Genomic DNA, 23,181 nt, shown 5'->3' with positions numbered 1-23,181 from the left:
CCAAAAACGATTTAATTTCTCCAAATTGCTGCCTAAACACAAGGAACTGATATTACTTTGAAAGCAATATCACAATTTTGTAATTCATTATAACTGCGTTGGGTGTAAGGATCCGAGTGAATAATTCGATCGAATTATTCACTTGAACCATAAAGTTTTTGATGACTGTTCACCAGATTGCGAGAAATATCAGCAACAATCGGCTTAGCTGCAAGCCGACAGGTTTATTTTAAATTACAAAATGCAGTGAAGCAGCTATTTCGAGAATTCAAAAGGAAATTGTACGCAAATATTGGCTTCCTAGTATACTACCAGGGATTTGTGACGCTCAAGAACAACGAATATTTACATTATACAATGGGTATTTCAGAAGTAATAACGAACAAAGACGGAAAGCAGAGAGCGAAAAAAATTTAATGAAATGACAGGCAAGACTATAAGCAAAAATATGGAGGCGCGATACTCCTTTTAAAATGTCACAAGCTATAGGTCAGAAGTAGATTTTCAACAGTATATCTCCGACAGCAAAAAAACTTGACCCATCGAGGCATTACCATGGATAGAGAGCCATTTTTAATAGGATAACCTTCAACCAGATCTCTCTGTTTTAGCTTCAAGTGCAAAGATTAATGACCGCTCTCTAGAATTCTCAAATCATGGACTTGAATTTGCGGTTATCGTCGAATAAAAGTAAACTGCATACCGAGTGCATGTGTCAAATATTTTCCTTAATATTACATACAAATACCACTTCATAGCAGAGGGATTTCATTGTTTGACCGTGTGTTACTCAAAAGGTATTTGCATTCTAAGGTCTTTGATCTGGAGAACAGAAAACCGACTTGTTTACCAAAAACAGAAATTTTGATTTCCATATGGGACAAAGCTGACTACTGTTTACATGTTTCGTTAGTATTCTGTCCGCGCGCTCCAAGTCCAATGCACATCAGTAACAGCTCTAAGAGTCATTTTTCAAGAGTTATAACGTAGAAATGTCAATAAACGAAAGAGGAAATAACTTACCTTTTAAAGCCGTGTGTTTCTCTGAATTATTTTGGCTTGATTTCCTTCACGATCGCCTCGAATCTTGTCGCTTGTCACACTGTAGAATCACGCAATAGAAATCGCGCACCAAAACAGATACCACTTTAGTACGGAAATAGCTCTGGAAGATTGTACGATCGAAAGTATGAAGATTGGCGCCAAATGCTGAAACGTAAGCTCCGGGGATTTGACTACATACGAACTACACGCGGCGAGCGGACATGAAGATATGAATTGACTACCTACGCAAGGTACTTGAGATATGCAAATTAGTAGAAAATCATATGCAAAAGCCGCCGACAAAATAAATCCTTTTAATTTATGGTTTATCAGTGAAGCCCCAACAATACATGGGGTAGCCAATGGGCGGAGATGTTGTTTTATAATATTGGATATTGTCTGGGTTATAAACGCTGTCTTCTATCAGCGATGCAATATCTTCGGCTCAGCTTGGATGTCAAAAATGGAAAAATGAGTAACAGAAGAGGCCGCTAGTTAAGGCGATCAAAGCAATGGTATTTTGACCAAAAATATGTTAGTGACGTGACCGGACGTAAATTCTCTCGCTGAGAGATGAGAGGAAAGATGCAGATATGCTGGGAAGGTAGGAAACTTACGATACAACTACGACTATTGAATGCCTCTCTGCAGCATACTGATAGACAAATGAATGAATCCAAGTGATCAAAATATCCACCAAGCCTTCAATTAAAGAAAACTTAGTGCACGCTGAACTGTGGATTTTCTTTGTTTATTTGTTTGTTTGTCTGAAAAACCAAAGGAGGTGAACGACTTGAGCTTCGAAAACAGAGGGCGTGCACAGTTACACGATTATAGAGGTGAAAAGGGGCAGAGCCGAATCACCCGGAGAGTTGCCCTCTTTTATCTACCTCCACTCTGTGGAATTTATCAATTTACAAATATCTCTCAGTAAACACAACCAAACTTCCTCTCATTCTCTCCAGTCTTCCTTCTTATTTTTTTCCAGAAAACTGTGAGGTGGGGAGGACGAGGGCTGTGCATATAGCGGAGTGCCGGATCACTCCTCTTAATTTACACGTTAACATCAGTATGAATATTCTCCAGACCGTTTTCAATGCATTTTCTAGGTTGCTGACAAAGAGAATTTGTTTACCAATCAACAGTTTTCCTCTTTCCTTTATTCTTTAGAGTGACGTCAATTTTTTATTCAAGGCAGTGACATTATGGTAGGGAGAAATTGAATGCTGGTCATCCTTAGGGATTATAATAATAATAATAATAATAATGATAATAATAATCTGAAGATGAAACAATTTTAATGTAATAGAAAAATCCGAGCCCCAGATGGGACTTGAACCCACGACCAAATAATATCAATTTGCGATGCCGGTGCTAAGCTACTTGATGCCCATGCACCCAGTGCTGGCCCGTAGCGGAACTCAAGAGGCTGGACAGAGAAGCAAGAAAGGTTATCGTTGAGAATGGGGGCAAGCACCCTCTTGGGTCTACAGCCCTAGTATATCTACCGAGGGGTCTTGGGGGCCGTGGGCTGAAGAGTGTCGAACGAGAGTACAAGCAAGTTAAGGTTAAGGCTGCAGTAAGACTCTATACTAATGAAGATCCCGCTGTGAAGGTAGTAAGGCAGTCTGAGGAGAGATCACAAGAGATGGGCCGGCGATCAATGGAGAAGGACACCAAGAAATATGCATCTGAGTTTGGGCTCAACTTATCTCTGGTGCATCTCCAACCATTGGTCACATGTCTAACCGAACGATTTGAAAGTACCTGTGGAGAAGATTGGGATGTGGTTAAAGACTGCTGCCAAGGAAAGGGATGTTGAGGAACTGAAAGCAGAGGGATGGCAAGGACTTTTGTTAACTGAGAGGTGGGAGGATCAAGAGGTTGGAGATGAATGGTTGTCTTGGATGAGCGAGTGGAAGACGGCACCGACTCACACCAGAGCGGAACTGCAGGAACTATACCAGCAACTCCTACCAACGAAAGTCTACCACCAAAAAAAGACAGGGACTAACACGGGTGAGGATGTGAAGTGCCGCATGTGTGGTAAGGCCGCTGAAACGCAAGCGCACGTGCTTGCAGGCTGTGCAGCGCTAGCCCAGTCTAAATACATGATTCGGCATAATGCAGCATTTAAGGTAATTTTCTACGAACTCTTGAAAGACCTAGACTCAGTGACAACAGTACCACCGTGGTACTCCCAGAACATGCCGAAGCCACTTTACGAGAACAAGAGAGGTAAGGCACTCTGGGACATACCACGATATGCAGAACACGCGGAGGCGAGAAACAACAGGATAGACTGTACGGTTATAGACAAGGAGAGGAAGAAAGTAGTGTCACTTGAAATGAGCTGTCCATGGGTCAGTAATGGAGAGATCAAATGTGCGGAGAAGACGAACAAGTACGCCCCGCTGCGGTACGAATTAAGAAGGAGATTCCCAGAGTACAAGATTGAGCAGCAGAACATCATAATAGACGCACTTGGAGGGAGCTCGCGAAGGGTCAATATTCCTAAGATAGCCTGCTATCCAGGCTATCTAAGGAATATGTTTAGTTTCTGGTCTGTATCCTGTAGTCTACGCGGAAATTGTATTTTGTCTCTTCCGTCTACAAAAACTACTACTTATGGTCTTCACTCGTTTTCATATATGGCTTCAAAACTATGGAACTCTCTTCCGGATTCTCTTAGAATGTCTGACTTTCTTGATTTCAAGTGCAAGATTCTACAGTATGACTCTTTTTCATAGTTAAATTTTAGAATGTTACAATTTTACATTTTACATTTTAGTAGTATTTAGAATTATACTTGTAACTCGAAGATACTAGCTTATCTTTAGCTACTCTAAATTCGAGGTTAAATAAAGTATATGTATGTATGTATGTATGTATGTATGTAAGGAAAGCATGCGCCAACTGGTTGGAAGTGGCCGATGTCACTCAGTGCTAAGGAACATGCAAAAGCTGTAGTCTCTAGCTCCCTCAATATTGCCATCACTTTCAAGGTCCTATCCGACTAAGTTCTTCCAACGATGTTAGTTTCAAGTATAGGTTTCAAACATTTATCTCCACTTTAGGGTCTATAGATATACCATTTTAGAACTCCTAGGTTTATTTGTTTCTGTACTTTTAAGGTCCTATCGGGCTAAGTTCCTTAACGACGCTAGGTTCAAGCATAGTTTTAATAGGTTGATGGAACATTTATTTCCTTTTAGGGTCTAGGAGCATACATTTTTTAAAGTTTTGCTTTATCTATGTAGTAGTGACAATTGAATAGGCTACGCCTTTGGCGCCCTATATCAATTTTATTTGTAATCTGAAGCATTCAAAAGTGTATACTGCGATAAAATAATATTTATTACTTCTATTGCGCCGGTTTTCTATACAATATTCCAAGGCGCATTTTCCCACTTTCGGAGGACTTTAGCCGGATTGCATCAAGCAGTTTACAATATCAATCGAAGGAAACTTATTTGAAGATGCCCCCTTCCCCCCAATTCCCAGTAAACAGGCCAGACCACATCACAGTAATCTCGTGAGTGGGTTCTTTAAAGCCCCCTGCCTAATTAAATTAACTAATTAATAGATGCGGGAGACTGGACCTACAGTTCATTCGTCCTTATCCGAGAAGACTAGAATGTCTATCCATTTCTTGATTTTATAACACAACAGTCAGGCGCTCCAACCAATTCAACTAACCGAGGGGCGGTTACAGGGATCAGGGGTCAACAAAGCTAGCACTGAGGATGTGATGATGATATAAATAGGTGACAGAATGGTTAGGGTTGGTAAGACTGTTCTTTGTTTGTTTTTACAAGCATCGATGAGTATTTAAATATTAAAAGTACCTCGGTAAAGATAATCTAGCGGCGCAGTGTTGATTGAAAAACAAGCAAAAAAACGTTTTTTAAAACAAACAGATTTATTGAACTGATATGTTGTTTGATTGATTCTGTTTAGATTTAAAGAAGTGACAAAGAAAGAGAATGGTCAAAATAAATACATTCTTCAAAAGAAGAAATAGTGTTCAAATGAAGATTTAATTTAAGCTTAAGATTCGACGATTTTTTGGGCATATATTTATATCAACAGAAGATTCTAAAGGAAAAAAATATCCGAATTTTGTATTTAACTCCCTTTCTCGATTGAGTTATTCCTCTCGAGGCAAATGCCATCCAAGGAGGTTTTCGCCGAAAGACTTCCTTGCGAAGCTCGCCTATGCTGTGAGGGAGCAGGACTCGAGGAAGGTCTCATTGGGGAATTAGCCGTATCAGACGTCACCCCACTTGCGACCATAGCACCATCAAGCCACGCGCCTGACACTTTAGGTTTGAGGTCGACGGCTTTATCACTTGACGAACTAAGTATAGTGGAATCTGATTGGGTAGCACGGACTCCCATCGAGTCCTGGGACGAAGTAGCGATTAACAGAGATCTTCTCGGAGATGGCACTTTTGGTTGAAGGCTAGTTGGTGGCGATGGGCTGATTCCATGGACACGTGACATGTTTTGTGCCAAGGTAGAACCTCTGGATAAATTATCCATAGAGGAGATTGTTCTTGATACGCCTGTGGAGGAAAAAGGGAAAAAAAGTAAAATTTATAATTCGATGCTTTGTTATAAAATTTTTAAACCTTACTCAACTTACCTCCACCTAAGTGTCTACCAGAACCTTTCCGGGAACCCAAGTTGTCATATGACGAGACACTTTGAAGCATGAAGTCCACAGTGTCCATCACTGTCCTAGAAACCTTGCCAGTGGGAAGCCTCCCTTTGCTGAGCCTTGGCATTCCAAGGCCTCCTTCGCTTTCGCACCTGAACTCCTTCCACGGTCCAAGACATAAGGAACGAGACTGAGAAAGGTCTTTACTTGGTTCGCCCGTTGTGTCTAACATTTTCTGAACGATATCATCAAGAGTGTCGTGGATAGACCGTGACACGCTCACTTTCCTTGACAAGGGGTAGCCTTCGAAGCTTTTTGTTGCTGTTTTTTTCGTACTGAACTGTTGAACTTGCTTCCCGTCCGTTGCGGAATCGGTCATTTCAATAAGTTGCCCTTTCTTGTCTCCTTCCTGCGAAAAGCGTTTATCTCCAGACGTAATGAAAACGCCTTGCAATTCCCTCTCATCTTTACCTCCGCTTTCCATAGCCACAACTTCTCTTTCACTGTCCATCGATGCTGCCTTTTCTATAGAAGATTCTGGCGAAACTATCGTCGAATCAGGCGCCGTCAAAATGGATTTTGCTCTCTTACGTTTGTCGGTGGAATCCGCGTGAACTCTTTTTTCTCCTGTTGGATCTGTGGACCTTCTCATGGTCGTCATGTCTACACTAGAGGCCGACCTTGAGCCCGCCTCGGCTCCTTCCGGAGTGAATCTCTTGTCCTGGATAAGTCTCTCTAGGCTACGAACATCTTTCGTAGAGTCCTTGGTGATCTCAATATTCTTACTTTCCATTGGTTCTTCACCCATTACCTGCACGAAGTCTGATCTAAGTGCGATGTCCTCGACAGGGGATGAAAACCCATCAGGATCGGTTTTATCTCTCACTTTTTCAGGGGACCGAACCAAATCTTCAGACAATTTTCCATCGGTGGGTTCCGTTTTCATTGTAGACTCCTCTGGCTGCCCATCCTTTGCAGATTGACTCGAATGTGTTTGGACTATGGTCATGGAAGTCATAGACAATGCTAACTCGGTATCACCAGGGGCTTTCGGCGAAGACGATGCGCTTCCGGCTGCCTTTCCGTTCGATCCGGAGGAAGAAGTGGCCTCTTCTGAAGAAATAAGGAGGGAGACCTGAGCGTTTTCTTTGGATATATTTGGAGAACGTGAAATCTTTGCATTCGAAGACTGGGTAGCTAACCCTTTAGAAGCGCATTGATTTGATACAATTCTCTCAGAAGAATTTCGAGAAGATTGCGTGATTTTCTCCTTGGAAATACGCGACAGCACCGTCGTATTCTTAGGGGAAGCACTTGGTGATTGTGTGGCATCTCTCTTAGACGATCTAAGAGACAACTTTGTATTTTCAAATGACGTACTTGATGGTTTACTATCTTTCCCTTTGGAAGCTCGCCTGGAAACGGTATCCTCGGTAGAGCCACGTAACAACAGTGACATATCCTCGAGAGAATTATGAGGCGATATTGTTGTTGCTTCTGTGGAGACACCTTGGGATAATGATACATTCTCGGAAGACGAATGTCGTGATCGTGTGATGTTTCCTTTGAATCTACGAGGGGATAATGTGGCGTTTCCGGTAGAAGCACTTGCAGACAACATAGTGCCTCTCTTCGATGTCGTAGAGGACGAAACTACACTTTCTTTTGAAGCAGTCGGTGAAGATACAACTTTCTGGCTGAAAGCACCTGTGGAGGAAGCTTTCTTTTGTTTTGACTCACTTGGATTCAAGGCTACCTTCTCTATCGACCGTCGGGAAGACGAAAGTCCTCTCTGTAAAGAGGTAGTGGGAGGAGTTGTCGTTTTTTCTATGGAGCCATAAAGTTTAGAACTTTTTGGAGACGTCTTGATTTGAGTTTTAGATGATCTTCCCTTTGAAATTACAGCTTTCTCAACAGAAGTACGAGGAGAAACTGTGGCTTTCGTAAGTGAGCTGTGAGAAGAATGGACAACCTTTGCATCTGAGGTACGCTGTGAATGAGACGCATCTTTCACAGACGATTTAGGCGAAAACAAAGTCACATTTTCTCCTGAACCTTGCCTAGTCCCTTCCTTTTTAGACAGGGAACTTCGAGATGACACTGGTGATGACACTTTTTCAGCTGAGGTACGCGACGAATGTAAGGCCTTTCCGGTCGAAGATTTCGATTGTACTTTTACAGACTCCTTCGAAGCCTTGAGAGAAGTTTTAGATGGAAGATTGAGCTTTTGCAACGATGTTTGCTTACGATACGCCGACGGGCCTTCAAGGGAGCTTGAACTCGACGAAGGCTTGCAGATTTTGGAGGCAGACTTACTTATATCTGGCAGACGAGAAGATAGTGAAGCCGAAAGTATTTTTGTTTCTTTATCCGAGTTGACATGTTCAGCGGCTTCACTGACTACAAAGGAGCTTTTGGGAGATAAAGATGGCAGGCTTGTTACCGAAGGAGTTGTCGCCTTCTGTTTCCATAAACATTCGTAAGCCTCCACTCGGGCGGCAATCAAGGAAAGCTCAGATAGATTCAAATGTGGAAGGACAACATATGACTCGGAAGGAGAGATCTCGCAGCTCGCTGACTCTTCTCGTTTCTTTAAAATATCATACAAAGAGCCTTTTATGTCCAGGGAAGTACCTTGGTGGTCTATGCTTGAGTCGGACACTAAACGCTCTGTCCTCGGGATCGAGATATCTTCGGTGCAAAACTCCGGTCCTGGATCGGACAGGCGTCGCCGTACAAGACTAGTACTAGATGATTTCTTTTCAGTTATATCACTACCTGAAGAAAAGGCCAATTCTTTCTCGAGCTCCTCAACTACCTGTGAGACAACAGAACCGAGACGATCCTTTCTGAAACGAGGGGTCGGAGGCCTGTTTGCCGAGCATAAGTAGTCTGTGTCACGGGGAATGTCGTTGTCCCGACGACTATGCAAAACTGAAGTCTCGTTAAAATGAACGGAACTTCTACGACGAGAGTGAGGCTTGCCATCTGCAACAGGTTGGTCAAGAAAGAATGACTTACAGGCAGTCCTTGACTTTGCGATTTCAATGGCGTTCTGCACAATTTTTGACGCTCTCAACATCAGGATCTCTCTCTGGTCATTGTATGCCTTGTCAGCTAGACGAGCCTCATCGTGCGTAAGCTCCTCGTATTCTTCTGAATCGTCATCCATGTGGACAAAACACCACTCTGCCCCAAGATTTCTCAAAGCACCGTTTATCAGCTGCTCTACATAGGTTGTAACCTTCCAAAACAAGGTTCCAAGTTGAAGACTGCGTTTTGCTGAAGGTTCTTGGTGTTCCTCTGCCAGGCTGGTAATTGATCTTTCTGCTGAAACAACTGTATTTAAAGCCAGGTCTTTGGCAACTTTACAGATTTCCAAGTCAAGAGAACCTGCCGAAATTTCACCTTGTAATGAATCGAGTAGATTTTCAGCCGAGAGCACTGCATGAGTCGCTAAGTAGTCTGTAGCTTCCTCTAACTCCTGGCCACCGATGAAGCCTCGATCAAAGAATTCTCCCAAAGAAGCACGAACGGAAACTGTGGATACCTTTGCTGCTGCGTTCAGCAAGCCCGAGTCATCCTCAGCAATTTTCTGCAGTGAAGTCTCGTCTTCGGGAAATTTAGAGAAAGATTTTGCAGCCGACTCAATTGCACTGCATGCAAGATCTCTAGAGGCTCCAGTTAATCCTTCCCTCTCGAGTTTTTGCAGAAGGTTGCCCGACGAATCCATTAGAGTTTTTGAAATATCAAATGCTGTTTGTTTTATGTTTTCTTCCATTTGATCTGCAATGTTATTGAGTCGCTGTATTGATGCTTTTGCTGATTTCAGAGCGTCTCGTGCAAGACTTCGTGCAGCGATGCACAAGTACTTTTCGTCTCCTTGTAGAATTTCCATCGAGGCACTCGTCGAGAAAATGGAATATTCCAGAGAATTCTCTGAGGCTTGTTGTAAACTTAAAATAACTTCTTCTTCTGGTTTGATTGTGACTCCATAAAAGCTTTCCAACGATGCCTTTGCCGAACCAATTACATCGCTCACCAGGTCATGAGTTGTTGATATTAGATTCCATTCATTATTTCCCATTATCTGCTCGAGAGATCGTGTGGCTGAATCAACAACGACCTCTGCAATGTCTCTTGCGACTTCACCCAACTCTAAATGGAGCCTATGAGTCTTCCCTTCTATCCTTGCTTCAGGAACGATTTCCGCACGGTAGAACCATTCAAGAGATTCTTTTGCAGATTCCAATGCCGTGTGAGCCAAAGTTTGTGCAGCCGCCACTAAATCAGTCTCGCGTGTTAAGAAGTCTTTCTGCAAAGAACGCGCAGCGGACACCAAAGCAGCACTTGCGATGTCTTTATAAGCCTGCTCGTTATCGTCCTTGTCCTCAACATTTATGTCAAGTTTCTCTAGTGATACTTTTGCTGCATACATAGAATCCGTCGCACGTTTCCTGGCTGTCAAACCTTCCAGATCGTACTGCCCAGAGAATGTCTCAGCGATACTAACCGCGGCCTGAGCGATATCTTTTGCGGATTTCACGAGACATTTAGAAATTGTAACATAATGTTCCTGGTCCTCATCTTCTACTTCAATTTTTACGCCATACAACTTTTGAAGCGAAGATTTAGCCGCCGCGACAGCGTCGGAGGCTAGAGATCGTGCTGCCATCAAATCGCTGTCGTCCTTACGTGATACCTGTTCCGATGATTTGGTGGCCGAAATAATAGCAGCTGTCGTGAGTTCTTTAGCGCACTTAGCCAAGCTCGTCGAAAACTGAAACTGTTCCTCATCGACGATAGGCTCAAGTTCCACCTTGTGTAAATGTTCTATGGACCCTTTTGCTGCTTTCACAGCCTCGATAGCTAGAGAACGCGCCACATTTACTTCCTGAGCATCTTGCATCTTTTGAGATGCCGATATCATAGTACCTACCACTATGGCCTCAGCGCATTCAAACAAATCACGACAGATTTGCTGCGCAACCTCCTGACGTGCCCTTTCGATAGCAGTTGCAACTACCCCTTTAGCAGTTTTGCGTAACGAGATCACTTCCTCTCTGGCCCCGTTGATAGCGGTGGCTACAATCTCTTGGACAAGTCGCCATCTTTCCACCTCGTCAACAACAAGGGAGGCATTCTCTATCACCTGTAGTACGTACTTTCTCACTTTGGGTTTTAAATCGCCTGACTGAGCATTAGCTAATCTTTCCTGTGCGAAGTTTATGACTCCTTGAACGTAGTCGGAAACTTTTCTACAAACTCTCTGCCTCTCATCGCGATCCAATGCCTCTGAAGCGTTTAAAATGATATCAAACACGATGTGGTGAACTTTCTCTCGCAAGGCGAACTCAGCTCCTAACTGTAACCAAAGTTTCTCGAACTTGTCCATTTCTTCTGCTTCTTGATATGTACTTTCCTCTGGAAACTAACATTGACGAAAAAATCAATTACTTTTTTCCGAGTTACGCCCCACAATCGCGCTCATATTTCTACAACAATTTCATGAAAACAGGAAGTGATGGCATACTAGGAAATCTGCCCTTTGGTGGAGATCAAATCCGCGGAATAAGGTAGACAATATGTTTTACGTCATTTTGCAAATAGCCTGTCTCTAGTTCACAAATGGTAAACACCACAGCGTACATTATTGAGTCATGGATGCACGTGGGAGGTTGCTAAGCACGAAAGCTAGCTTCTTGAGTGCTAAGCATACCTCTCAAGTGCATCCATAACTCAATAGTGTACGCTGCGGCTTTTACCACTTGTTTTAAAACGTAGCATTGATGCCTTGTAGCCAAAGATTTCCCTTTTATCTAACAAATCTTACGTGACCAGATAAAACAAGCGTGCGAAAACTAGTCTTTGCATTTGCTCACGTCAGCAGCGTACACCCATGGGCAAATGGTGGACACTGGATTGACCAATGAGAGCACGTGCGCATTAGTTTGGTTATGATATCATTTAGTTTAATGGGAGGAAAGGGAAGTAGAAGAAGAAGGGAGACAAAGATGCAGATACCAAGTGAAAATGATGGAGAGGCAGGAAGGGGCAGAACAAAGCAAGAAAGTGACCAAAAAAAGAAGAGAGGAAGGAGCAAAAAAGGAAAAGGAAAGCGAGAGGGAAGTAGGAAGTCAGAAGATGCTGCAACGTTCTGCACTGTCATTAAAAGTTGACAATTTTTAACGCATGTGTTGTGCAGATTGCTACTTAATGTGAGCTTAGGTTATTTTTCTCGGCTGTTCTGTGAGATAATCAGATCTCTAACTCTTCAAAACTGAAAAGTTTGCTTCAGTAAACAATTTTTTATCGTCTAGTTCAGAATAGTTTTCACATCACGACCGAAATGGCATGAAAATTCTCATTTAAAGGTGATTTTCTATCATGTTGAACGATCACACAGTGCCGATTACTCGGGTGTTCCTCCATACCCTTGTCCAAGATAAAGTCCATCGCTCAATTTATATCATAAAATACATTTATAAATGAATAATCGTTAACAGAATCTCACATTTTCTAGCCGATCGCCCTCTCGTGCCTCATGTTTGGCCTTCTTCCCCGCAAAAACGACACCACTTAAAAAAACGAACAAAAAAGAGAATAAGAGATAAGGAGGACGAAGGCAATACAATTTCTCCAAGGGGAATAACTAATTTTGGCGTTTATGTGCCATTTCTTTAGGTTTTCACCCCCTGTCGTAGGAAAAAAAAGCGGCAACAGAGCTCCACTTTCCGCGTGTGATGAGGATGCAGGGCTGTTACAAATGTCAGGGCGCGAAAACATTCCAGGTCACCCATGGAAAACGTATTTCAGTGGAAAGAATCAAGGTCCTAAGGTCAAAGGGAAAGGACAACTCTGAAAAAAATTGCGCCACTATGTCGGCTTTTGGGGTTCTCCGCCGACTCTCAGAGATCCCAGAAAAAGTAGCAGCTTCTATAAAATGCCAGTAACCCTTCGGGCGAAAGTAACGTAGTATTCTCTAATTGGATACTGGAACTGTGATCTAAAATGAGAAGGCACACTGACCATTTCTTATATTTTTTTCAGGGGGGAGATTAATATAACTAAGGAAGAACCAGGAAGGGAGGCCGAGAGGATGAATTCTTGAAAGAACTGTTAGTATTATTTAGTTATTAATATGCTTCCCATCTGTTTATCTTGAAAGCTTCGTCCTTTTATTAATTATTAGGAGCAGGAGAATTCTTGCATTGTTTGCCCCAATCATTTTCTCCTTATTTTCTTTCTCTATTACCTGTAAACTACGTTGTCTTTGATTCCAAATTCTTCCTCGAGGGATGATTGCAAATCCCAGACGCTTGACGATTGAGACCTCCGACGTTTGCCTTGACCCTGACCGCTAGCTTTGGTTTGAAGCGAAACCCTACGTCCCTGAGGAGCACACCAGCGAATGTTACCACATGTGTGTACGCCTCCTTTGACGCGAAAATTTCAGGGATGGGGGGTAGGCTCGAATGTACTCGGTAACTTTTGAGCAACTTTTGGCATTTGGAGTAACTTTCTGCAGTTAAAGCAACTCTGAACAATTTTTACCTTTCTCAGAAATTTGTGAGAAAATATAGGTTTAGAACACATCAGGCACGAGAAAAGCCAACGATTTTATAAAAAAAAATGTTTATCAACCCTTTGAACACAAATGATCCATGCATTTTGTTCCATATTTGCGAGCAACTCATTAAAGCTAATTTTGAAGTTATTTTTCCCGGCCGATGTTAGAAATTATTGTGAGAAGCGAGAAATAAAGCTTTCAATTAATATTTACATAAAGCTGTCAAGAAATCTGGGCAGCATCTTTTAAAATCTGGGTGGCAACTTTTTGATTTTTTGCAAAAAAGGAAAGTTAGGAACGGGTGGGTTGTCTCACCCAGCAAAGTGTTTCTTTACTGCAATTAATTTTTGCATTGTAATTGTGGTAGGGAATAATTTGGATATATCAACAAAGTTGAAATGGCAAATTGGCCACCGTAACGATTACAAAAGCTGACGTTTCGAGCGTTAGCCCTTCGTCGGAGCGAATAGAGGAATTGTGGGTTGTGTGTGCTTTTAAAGGCAGAAAATGGAGCTACGTTATTGGTGGGAACATGGCAACGAGAAAAATATGAATAAATTAGTGGAATGAAGAGTGTTCGTTGATCCCTGTGGGATTTAGACTGCTGGTTTGAACGATGAGCTTTTGTTCAAGATTTTTACGCCTTTCCGTGCTACCTAAGTGCAAGGAAAGACCGCACAGTGCCATATGTTGCTTAGAATGATTAGGTAAATTAAAATGTCTAGCGACTGCATTCCATTCACTCTCACGTTTCACCCTCACAACCACTCAGTTAAATCCATCATTCTTAAAAACTTTAAATTACTTCAAAACGACCCAGAGACAAGCACTATCTTTTCGCAGCCTCCGCTCATTTCATTCAAACGCGACAAAAACATAGGCAATTTTTTGGTCAGAAGTTCTTTTCAGACTAATGACCAACTTTAAAATGCGCTCGAGCACGATGCAAAACGTGTCCTTTCATTCACAACACTGATAAAATATCGGGACCTAAACGATCCATTAAGATCACGTGCAACTCCGTCAATGTGATCTATTGCATAACTTGCACTTATTGCAAAAAGATATACATCGGCGAAACAGGCAGAAGACTAGGTGACCGATTCCGAGAACACCTTCGAGACGTGGAAAGGAATGAAAAGGACACATCGAAACCAGTCGCTAGACATTTTAATTTACCTAATCATTCTAAGCAACATATGGCAATCTGCGGTCTTTCCTTGCACTTAGGTAGCACGGAAAGCCGTAAAAATCTTGAACAAAAGCTCATCTTTCAAACCGGCAGTCTAAATCCCACAGGGATCAACGAACGCTTTTCATTCCACTAATTTATTCATGTTTTTCTCGTTGCCATGTTCCCACCAATAACGTAGCTCCATTTTCTGCCTTTAAAAGCACACACAACCCACAATTCCTCTATTCGCTCCGACGAAGGGCTAACGCTCGAAACGTCAGCTTTTGTAATCGTTACGGTGGCCAATTTACAATTCCAACTTTGTTGATATATCAAAATTATTTCGTTACTCCCACCGACGCAGCCCCAAACAGTTTCTTTCGAAACTATCAGCCTTTATTCTTCTCTAGTAGGGAATAGTTATTAGAGAGATACAATGAATATATGAAGTTCATATATTTTGAACTGCGGTATTAAATACTTATGATGCACGATCCTTCGCAGTAGATAGCGCTATTTATGCAATAGCGAAAATCAGACCTGAAAAAAATCAGGCCTGTACGGAATTCGAACCACTGACCTCTGCGACACTAGTGCAGCGCTCTACCAATTGAGCTAACAAGCCAACTGGGAGCAGGCCGTTAAGTTGATTAGTAATAAACCCGTGATGATAAATCAGATACAATGAATATATGAAGCTCATATATTTTGAACTGCGGTATTAGATACTTATGATGCACGATCCTTCGCTGTAGATAGCGCTATTAATGCAATAGCGAAAATCAGACCTGAAAAAAATCAGGCCTGTACGAATATATGAACTTCATATATTCATTGTATCTGATTTATCATCACGGGTTTATTACGAATCAACTTAACGGCCTGCTTCCAGTTGGCTTGTTTGCTCAATTGGTAGAGCGCTGCACCAGTATCGCAGAGGTCAGTGGTTCGAATCCCGTATAGGCCTGATTTTTTTCAGGTCTGATTTTCGCTATTGCATAAATAGCGCTATCTACTGCGAAGGATCGTGCATCATAAGTAGTTATTAGAGAGATTTAGCACCGCGTTTACGTAAAACGTGAACGGCAAAGTAACCACGTGACCTTGTTTTTCCCGCCATTTTTTCACGTTTGCTGGTTGCGCTTTGCGGTTTCTGCGTGGAAGTAACTTGTTTCGCGTTTTCCACGTACTTAAGATTTTCCTCACTTTTTCTCTCACAGATTAGAAGTTAATTGCCGGGAAAAGGGCACCAAAAATATTCCTTGAAAGTCATACAGGAGCGCCTTCAAATCTACCCTGACGAGAGCTCACGCGAAGCTAAAGCAGCAAGCTTCACGTTATTTTACGTGAAACGTGGAGGGACAAGCTGACGTTTGCCGTTTCACGTAAACACGGTGTTAAATCTCTTCTTTGATCACAGTACTACGAAACTAGCGTTTCTCTTAATTGACACAAAAAGCTTTACATTACTGATATCTTTCCCTACAGAGTTTGGTGTGTAAATTTAACATTCACATTCGTAAATACTCAGGGCACTTTCGATATCGCTGTATGCATTCTTCTTTCCAATGAACCAATAGTCACTACTGACCTGTTTTTGATGCCTCTCTAGCATTCGGGCATGCTTCTTCCTCCATTCATCCAAGTCTCTCAACTTCTTCTCTCTTATTTTATCAAGGAACATCTCCGCGTTATGATGTTGCTGGACAAGGGTATTACGCCTCTTTTGCAAACACAGTTCATGTTGTACTGAAAGGGATTAAACATAACATAACAGAATTCCATACCACTGCGTGTACATATTTGTGGGCCTCGTTTGCTCTGTGATTGGTCAAGAAAACTGGTGCTACTGTCTCAACCAATCAGATGCAATACTAATACCAATCACGACTTGGTCGCCCGCGCTTTCCCGCGCTTTAGCTAGTTTGTCCTCACCAACTCTTAAAGTATTTTCCTTTCTTCTGATTGGCTGTTGTAATTACTCTGGTTTTTTTTTTTTCTGACACGAAAAGTACTCTATCTCAAAAGTAAAGCACTGGTTTTACCTTGGCTTTTACGATGCCGTTTTTCCGCAATCGAAGTCCTCCTAGCTACATTTCTCTCAAACTCGAGTCTTTCATCTTCTTCTTGTTTGCGTTTCTCTTCCTGTCGAACCAACGACAAAGAGCAACGGCGCTTCCAGTTCTCTTTTATCTGAAAAATAACCAGCGGAAAGTTTGAAACGAGATTTTGTCTGAGTCTATACAGGAAACAAAATAAAGTAGTTCTTAGCGCGATAGCGTGCTGCGCTGTTCGCACATGTTAGAGTGAACATTACAAATCGGAGTTTGCTCTGTGAATGGTACACGCCAGCTTCTATCCACCCCAAGACTAAATTCCTCTCGTAGCTGTATCAAGATTTTTTCCCGTAATCCTGCAATTTTTCAAACCCACGCCCTGAAACTGACTCAATATGGAAACCCTGAGACAACTTGTTAATCAAACGCGGCGTGTCTTTACCATCCGCGTTCATTTTTCCCGCGCTTGATCTTTCTGTTGTCATTGATTCATTGAATTGTTTCTATTTCCTACTGTGACTGTTTAGCTCTGGGTTTCAAAATGTCGCTTACTGACTTAGTTCATGAATTAATTTGGATATATCAACAAAGTTGAAATGGTAAATTGGCCACCGTAATGATTACAAAAGCTGTCGTTTCGAGCGTTAGCCCTTCGTCAGAGCGACGACGAAGGGCTAACGCTCGAAACGTCAGCTTTTGTAATCATTACGGTGGCCAATTTACCATTTCAACTTTGTTGATATATCCAAATTATTTCGTTACTCCCACCGACGCAGCCCCAAACAGTTTCTTTCGAAACTACCAGCCTTAGTTCATGAATGCTGAGATACTAACATAGATAAAAAAATTATACCCTTAGCTCTTTTTCCTCCATTATTGACCGTCTTCTCCGCTGCAGCATCGATTCTCTTTTTTTGTCTTCAGAACTTCGTCTCACAAGGAGACTAATTTTAATTTCCTTCCCCTGCAACAATGAATGAATAAAAATAAAGTTAGCAGGTGGGCTGGGAGGGGGGGGGGGGAGGGACAGACAAACAAGTAGCTCAAGGTTATAACGTGTGGAAGTCGCTGTTTTTCACCTCCAATTTAGTAAATAATGTCCTTTTTGACCGAGTGGGAGGCCAGGTCGGAAAAATATCTAGCTCGAGGTCATATCGCATGGAACTCCCGGCGTTCCAACAGTCACCTCAGTAAATAATAAAAAACTATCGACTGAGCAGAAGGGCTGGGCGAGAAAACATTTGAGTCGAGGTCATGACGTATGGACCAGGGCGCAAAAGGCTCTATATGTTATTATCAAGAAACCACATTCTTCTCGGTAGACCCTGTGTAACTCAGGTAATAAGCCCTACGCGAGGTTCTTAGTAGCAGGACTATGCAGCTTCTATACAGCCCCGCTAACGCCATCGCGTACGGTCCTTATATGGAGATTCTTTTGTTATGTCCCATTTTGCAACAAAAGCTTTCGTAAGGTATTATGGGTTATATAATAACTGCTAAGTATGTGGCCCTCAAAGTATGAACAATGTTATTCATGTCTATCTAACACACCTTGTTTTCCTCTTCATTCTTTTGCAGTTGTTTGTAAGCGAGATGCTTCTCTCTTTCACTTGCATCCTTGTCCTTTTTCTGCTTCATGGCATCGCCGTGTTCTTCCCGTCTCTTCCGATCTAGCTCTTGTAATTTTAGATACTTCCGCTTTTCTGTTTCACGCCTTTTGAGTGAGCGTTCTTTCAGTTCTTTTGCCTTCTGTTTCCGCAAACGCATGATGCTGTACAACTCCTCGTCCCGGAGAAGACGTTCCCTAGCTTGCCTCTCTTTCCAAAGCTGAAGCTCAAGCTGACGTTGCCTTCGACGCTCCTGATGTATTCGATCTAATTTAAGCTTTCTGATCCACTGGCGAAACATGTTGAATTCAAGAAGGGTGCATTTTATAAAGCCACTGTTTGTGATGAAACCTTCCATTCAAACGCAAGAAATATAATTGACAATTATTCATCATATTAGGTGAATGGCAGTCACTGACAATACGGTTATTAACTATTCTAGTATATACAACACATAAACCAGAAAATCAGTTTATTTCTGTGTATATACCGAAAATGGCCAGAAATTAAAGTCTTGACGCACGATTTTGTCTATTCGGCTTCTTGATAATCACTTCCAAACTAGCCAATTAGAGCGCACTAAAAGCGCCATTCACCTATGTGGTCTAAACTGACTAGCACTGATTAATCTAGAGCGTATTTCAATCGATTGGTATAAAGCAAAAATTAAAATCAATCAGAAAAAAACGGGAAATATTGCTAGGAGTCAATGAAAAATCGAAGTTGAAATAAGTGACCTGTCTGAAGCTCCGGAAATCTCGTGCGACCAAGTCGTAATTGATTTGATTTTCCTAGCCTGTTACAGGCTTTTTGAAAGTCAAAAGGATGCAAAATCCGTACACGTTGGCGCGAAGGTAGCCGCAACCAAAAACCGAGGGAAGTTTGGGTCGAGTTGGTTCATAAACAGCGACTCGACCTAAGCGTCCGTCGTTTTACCTCTCCTCTGCTACTTTCGCGCCTTTTTCTACAGTTTCCCTCGCAGAACTTACTGAGCGGGCTACAGTTTTTGGTCTAGTGGTCGAGAAGGAAGCGCGAATTTCCTAAACCGACCACAGAGCGGCCAGTGGATAGCGTTATCCGAACTTCGAGCAACTAGAACGTAGGATTATGAACTATACACAATCGCAAATTGCAGCTTACCTTTGCCGACAAGTCTGCGTTGCATGGCTGGATTCTGAAAGTAATCCTTCAAATGAGGATCATGCAGCACATTGTACTGTGGCGGTGGACTGTAAGGGTCCGTCAAATCAAAGTCAGCATCGGCTGGTGTCTCTCGCAGCTGAAATGGGGAAATGTAGACTTGAATTTCATCAAACTAAATTTTTTACCCGTGAAATAAACAGGCACATGGTCAGTTTATTTTTATTTTTTTTTTATTCATTTATTAATTTGTATTTAATATCAATTCTTTTGCTTATTGCTCTCTGGTAAATGTATTTATCACGGGTTATGTAACCCCTTTCTTTTGGGTGTTACATGGTACGCTGTTATAATTTCTTCGCATCGGTAGGCTATATATATATTCGAGTTGTGGTCATTTATATTCAATTGCGTCTCAACACCGTCCCTACGCCCTCTATATTAAGTACCCAGTGACTAGGGGTTATCAGTTTCTCTTAGACGTAGTTTTTGCATGCTGCTATATGAAAGGTTTAGCACGCTAATGGAATCATTGTTATACAAAAGCTCATCTTTCAAACCGGCAGTCTAAATCCCACAGGGATCAATGAACGCTTTTCATTCCACTAATTTATTCATGTTTTTCTCGTTGCCATGCACCCACCAATAACGTAGCTCCATTTTCTGCCTTTAAAAGCACACACAACCCACAATTCCTCTATTCGCTCCGACGAAGGGCTAACGCTCGAAACGTCAGCTTTTGTAATCATTACGGTGGCCAATATACCATTTCAACTTTGTTGATATTTCCAAATTATTTCGTTACTCCCACCGACGCAGCCCCAAACAGTTTCTTTTGAAACTATCAGCCTTTATATATATTCGAGTTGTGGTCATTTATATTCAATTGCGTCTCAACACCGTCCCTACGCCCTCTAAATTAAGTACCCAGTGACTAGGGGTTATCAATTTCTCTTAGACGTAGTTTTTGCATGCTGCTATATGAAAGGTTTAGCACGCTTACGGAATCATTGTTATACGAACGTAGTTTAGATTGTTTTGTGGGGTGGTTTTCTCTTCTGCATTTTTAACATTTGTTGTATTATTCCTCTCCATTTTGTTGATGAAGGCATAATAAAGAAAGTCGCACAAGACTTGTGTTGACACACCCTAATTGAGGTTGCTTATTGCATGATAAACGTTTTCAGTATATTCGTTTGAGCGGGGTACAAAAATAAAGATTTAGTTTTGACACAACTTCGTTCTCAGGGCTTTTTTCCCAGCTCCACCTCAACTAAGGGAAAAGGCCCTGGGAACGAGGTTGGTTTTGACAGCTTCTACTATGATCATCATCTCGGCGATAAAAAAGTTAAGCTACTTTTTTTTCTCTCAAGTGAATAGATACATTAGGTCCAGGTAACGATTATCACTATTATTGTTACCCCTGTTGCTTTTATAATTGCAATTAATATTATTTTTTATCCATTCTGAAATCATTGGTGATCCTTACAATCTGATCGGCTCTTATTGGTGCGATGCATTCACAAATCACACTATTCAGTTCACATTTTTCGCTTACTTTTCCCAGGCAATGAGAAAGCTTTACTAAAACACAACAACCAATCAGATTTCAAGGCTACTTTAAAGTAACCAATCAAATTGCAGGAAAATGAAAAACAATTTTTACAAAGCAGCTCAGTACTGGATCAATTAAAATATTTGGATTGACTAAAATATCCTGTGTTTGAGCGACCCAATTTTAAACTTGGTGTCGCGCAATTTTGGTCTGAAATCAAATCAAACTCGCTCTGTGCACACTTGATTTTGAAATCAAGCATATGATCTCAGACCAAAATGCACTCCGCTCAGTTCAATTGCCATTACTCATTATAGCCATCATTATTGTATAAGCCTCCGGGACCAAAAAAGTACTTACAAATTACGTCTCTAAATATGCATGTAGTTTATTCATTATTGTTACTGCTGTAACCATCACGATCATCGGGACCGAAAAAGTACTTACAAATTACGTCTCTATATATGCATGTAGTTTATTCATTATTGTTACTGCTGTAACCATCACGATCATCGGGACCGAAAAAGTACTTACAAATTATGTCTCTATATATGCATGTAGTTTATTCATTATTGTTACTTCTGTTACCATCACGATCATCGGGACCGAAAAAGTACTTACAAATTACGTCTCTATATATGCATGTAGTTTATTCATTATTGTTACTGCTGTAACCATCACGATCATCGGGACCGAAAAAGTACTTACAAATTACGTCTCTATATATGCATGTAGTTTATTCATTATTATTACTGCTGTTACCATCACGATCATCGGGACCGAAAAAGTACTTACAAATTACGTCTCTATATATGCATGTAGTTTATTCATTATTGTTACTGCTGTTACCATCACGATCATCGGGACCGAAAAAGTACTTACAAATTACGTCTCTATATATGCATGTAGTTTATTCATTATTATTACTGCTGTTACCATCACGATCATCGGGACCGAAAAAGTACTTACAAATTACGTCTCTATATATGCATGTAGTTTATTCATTATTGTTACTGCTGTTACCATCACGATCATCGGGACCGAAAAAGTACTTACAAATTACGTCTCTATATATGCATGTAGTTTATTCATTATTATTACTGCTGTTACCATCACGATCATCGGGACCGAAAAAGTACTTACAAATTACTATTAATTATTATAATTATTATTATTATTATTATTAATTATTAATTATTATTACTATTAATTATTATGCATGTAGTTTATTCATTATTATTACTGCTGTTACCATCACGATCATCGGGACCGAAAAAGTACTTACAAATTACTATTAATTATTATAATTATTATTATTATTATTATTATTAATTATTAATTATTATTACTATTAATTATTATGCATGTAGTTTATTCATTATTATTACTGCTGTTACCATCACGATATCATCATGACTACCTTGTCTACCATAAAGCGAACTTTTTTTTCTACCCAATAGTCACCCAAACAAAACAGAAACGAAGCAAATTGTTTTTTTTTTTTGCCACATAGAACTTACTCCAACGCTTTCAAACTTAACGCCAGCTTTTAATTCAAACTTTCTAACAATGATTTTTAAGGTCGTTATTTCCATACAAACCAACACCCTATTCACACCAATTAAACTTATTTTAAAGCTGTTTTAAACACGGTGACAAAAATGTTTTTCGTCATAGAAACTGCTTAAACCGATGCTTGTCGACTTCAAGTATACAAGTCAGTGACTTCCCTAAACCAACGGTTCTCTGTTTCTGATTAACTAAACATGTTTTGGTTATGACAATGGGTTCAACGAAGACATGACAAGAAACTCACCTTTTGAGACAACTGAGTTGTGCAAAATTTTATAGATCGTTGAGAACCAGGAATCAATGGAAATTTGCTGCTTAAACTCATCAGATTCTCTTGCATAATATACTCTGGTTTGAATTCCAGCACACTAGAGCCGCCCTCGCGCGCAACGGAAAACATGTACTCTAAAGCATCCATCTTGAAAGGAATTCTAAAATCTGGTTTCTCCTTTTCTTAAAATCTTCACCAAAACAGTATTCTCAATCGAAATTACACACTCGGTGATGGAATATCCATGGAAAGTCTATTCAGACTAAACTTCTTGAAAATACTGTACGTCATAATGCGAAAATTAATGACGAAAGGAGAGATCTGCGCGCGGAAACATGGGGCGTTCGAAAAAGTTTCAACTTCAAGTTCGATTTAAATCTAAAATTTACAGTTCTAAGAGGCATGTCTGTTTGTAATAAAAAATTGAAGTCCGAAATTCCAGCCCTATTTTGATCATATCAAAATTTGACTGCCCAAGGGGTCACAGTTTTGCAAAGATAATCACATTATATGTGGCCGCTAAAATGT

The 23,181-nt window shown here is 41.0% G+C and overlaps 3 protein-coding genes and 1 long non-coding RNA gene across 6 annotated transcripts in view; 2 read left to right on the top strand and 2 right to left on the bottom strand.

The window, feature by feature from the left end:
- Nucleotides 1-1,163, bottom strand: part of LOC111323374 (uncharacterized) — a 40,978-nt gene extending 39,815 nt beyond the window's left edge. Inside the window, exon 1 of one of the 2 annotated variants that reach the window (XM_088751485.1) lies at nucleotides 1,024-1,163. Coding sequence is in view for 1 of the 2 variants with exons in the window: in XM_088751484.1 (XP_088607610.1) it covers nucleotides 902-903 (2 nt within the window). In the remaining variant the exon portion in view is untranslated. Of the gene's footprint in view, nucleotides 1-901; nucleotides 919-1,023 lie in introns of those variants that run through there. The other variant, XM_088751484.1, reaches the window with a different exon arrangement.
- Nucleotides 1-16,500, top strand: part of LOC148735588 (uncharacterized) — a 30,205-nt gene extending 13,705 nt beyond the window's left edge. For both annotated transcript variants that reach the window (XR_015998231.1, XR_015998230.1), the window contains 2 exons: nucleotides 12,758-12,825; nucleotides 15,672-16,500. This is a non-coding gene — a long non-coding RNA (uncharacterized LOC148735588). The remainder of the gene's footprint in view (nucleotides 1-12,757; nucleotides 12,826-15,671) is intronic.
- LOC148735589 (uncharacterized) lies at nucleotides 2,814-4,954 on the top strand. Its single transcript, XM_088751492.1, has one exon. It carries the CDS (start codon nucleotides 2,829-2,831, stop codon nucleotides 3,792-3,794), a length of 966 nt encoding a protein of 321 aa, XP_088607618.1. The 5' UTR covers nucleotides 2,814-2,828; the 3' UTR covers nucleotides 3,795-4,954.
- LOC111323377 (uncharacterized) lies at nucleotides 5,066-23,077 on the bottom strand. The gene is made up of 10 exons (XM_088751483.1): nucleotides 22,627-23,077; nucleotides 19,256-19,394; nucleotides 18,060-18,466; nucleotides 17,362-17,472; nucleotides 16,497-16,644; nucleotides 16,043-16,200; nucleotides 12,963-13,099; nucleotides 12,222-12,285; nucleotides 5,693-11,138; nucleotides 5,066-5,612 (listed from the first exon to the last, which is right to left on the bottom strand). The coding sequence occupies exons 1-10, from the start codon at nucleotides 22,798-22,800 to the stop codon at nucleotides 5,173-5,175; spliced, it is 7,224 nt and encodes a 2,407-aa protein (XP_088607609.1). The 5' UTR covers nucleotides 22,801-23,077; the 3' UTR covers nucleotides 5,066-5,172.
- Nucleotides 23,078-23,181: the final 104 nt, after the last annotated feature.

This window comes from Stylophora pistillata, chromosome 3 (assembly GCF_964205215.1).
Source record: "Stylophora pistillata chromosome 3, jaStyPist1.2, whole genome shotgun sequence".
NCBI classification, from domain to species: domain Eukaryota; kingdom Metazoa; phylum Cnidaria; class Anthozoa; order Scleractinia; family Pocilloporidae; genus Stylophora; species Stylophora pistillata.
This window is presented reverse-complemented; position numbering and strand designations above follow the sequence as displayed.

Bases quoted from the DNA above. Each gene is read 5' to 3' on its own strand.
- LOC111323377 (XM_088751483.1), bottom strand. From the start codon at position 22,800: ATGGATGCTTTAGAGTACATGTTTTCCGTTGCGCGCGAGGGCGGCTCT. The intron at 18,467-19,255 runs GTAAGCTGCAAT...TTTGAATGGAAG, and splicing joins ACGCAGACTTGTCGGCAAAG to GTTTCATCACAAACAGTGGC. The intron at 16,645-17,361 runs GTATAATTTTTT...GTTATTTTTCAG, and splicing joins TGGAGGAAAAAGAGCTAAGG to ATAAAAGAGAACTGGAAGCG.
- LOC148735589 (XM_088751492.1), top strand. From the start codon at position 2,829: ATGTGGTTAAAGACTGCTGCCAAGGAAAGGGATGTTGAGGAACTGAAA.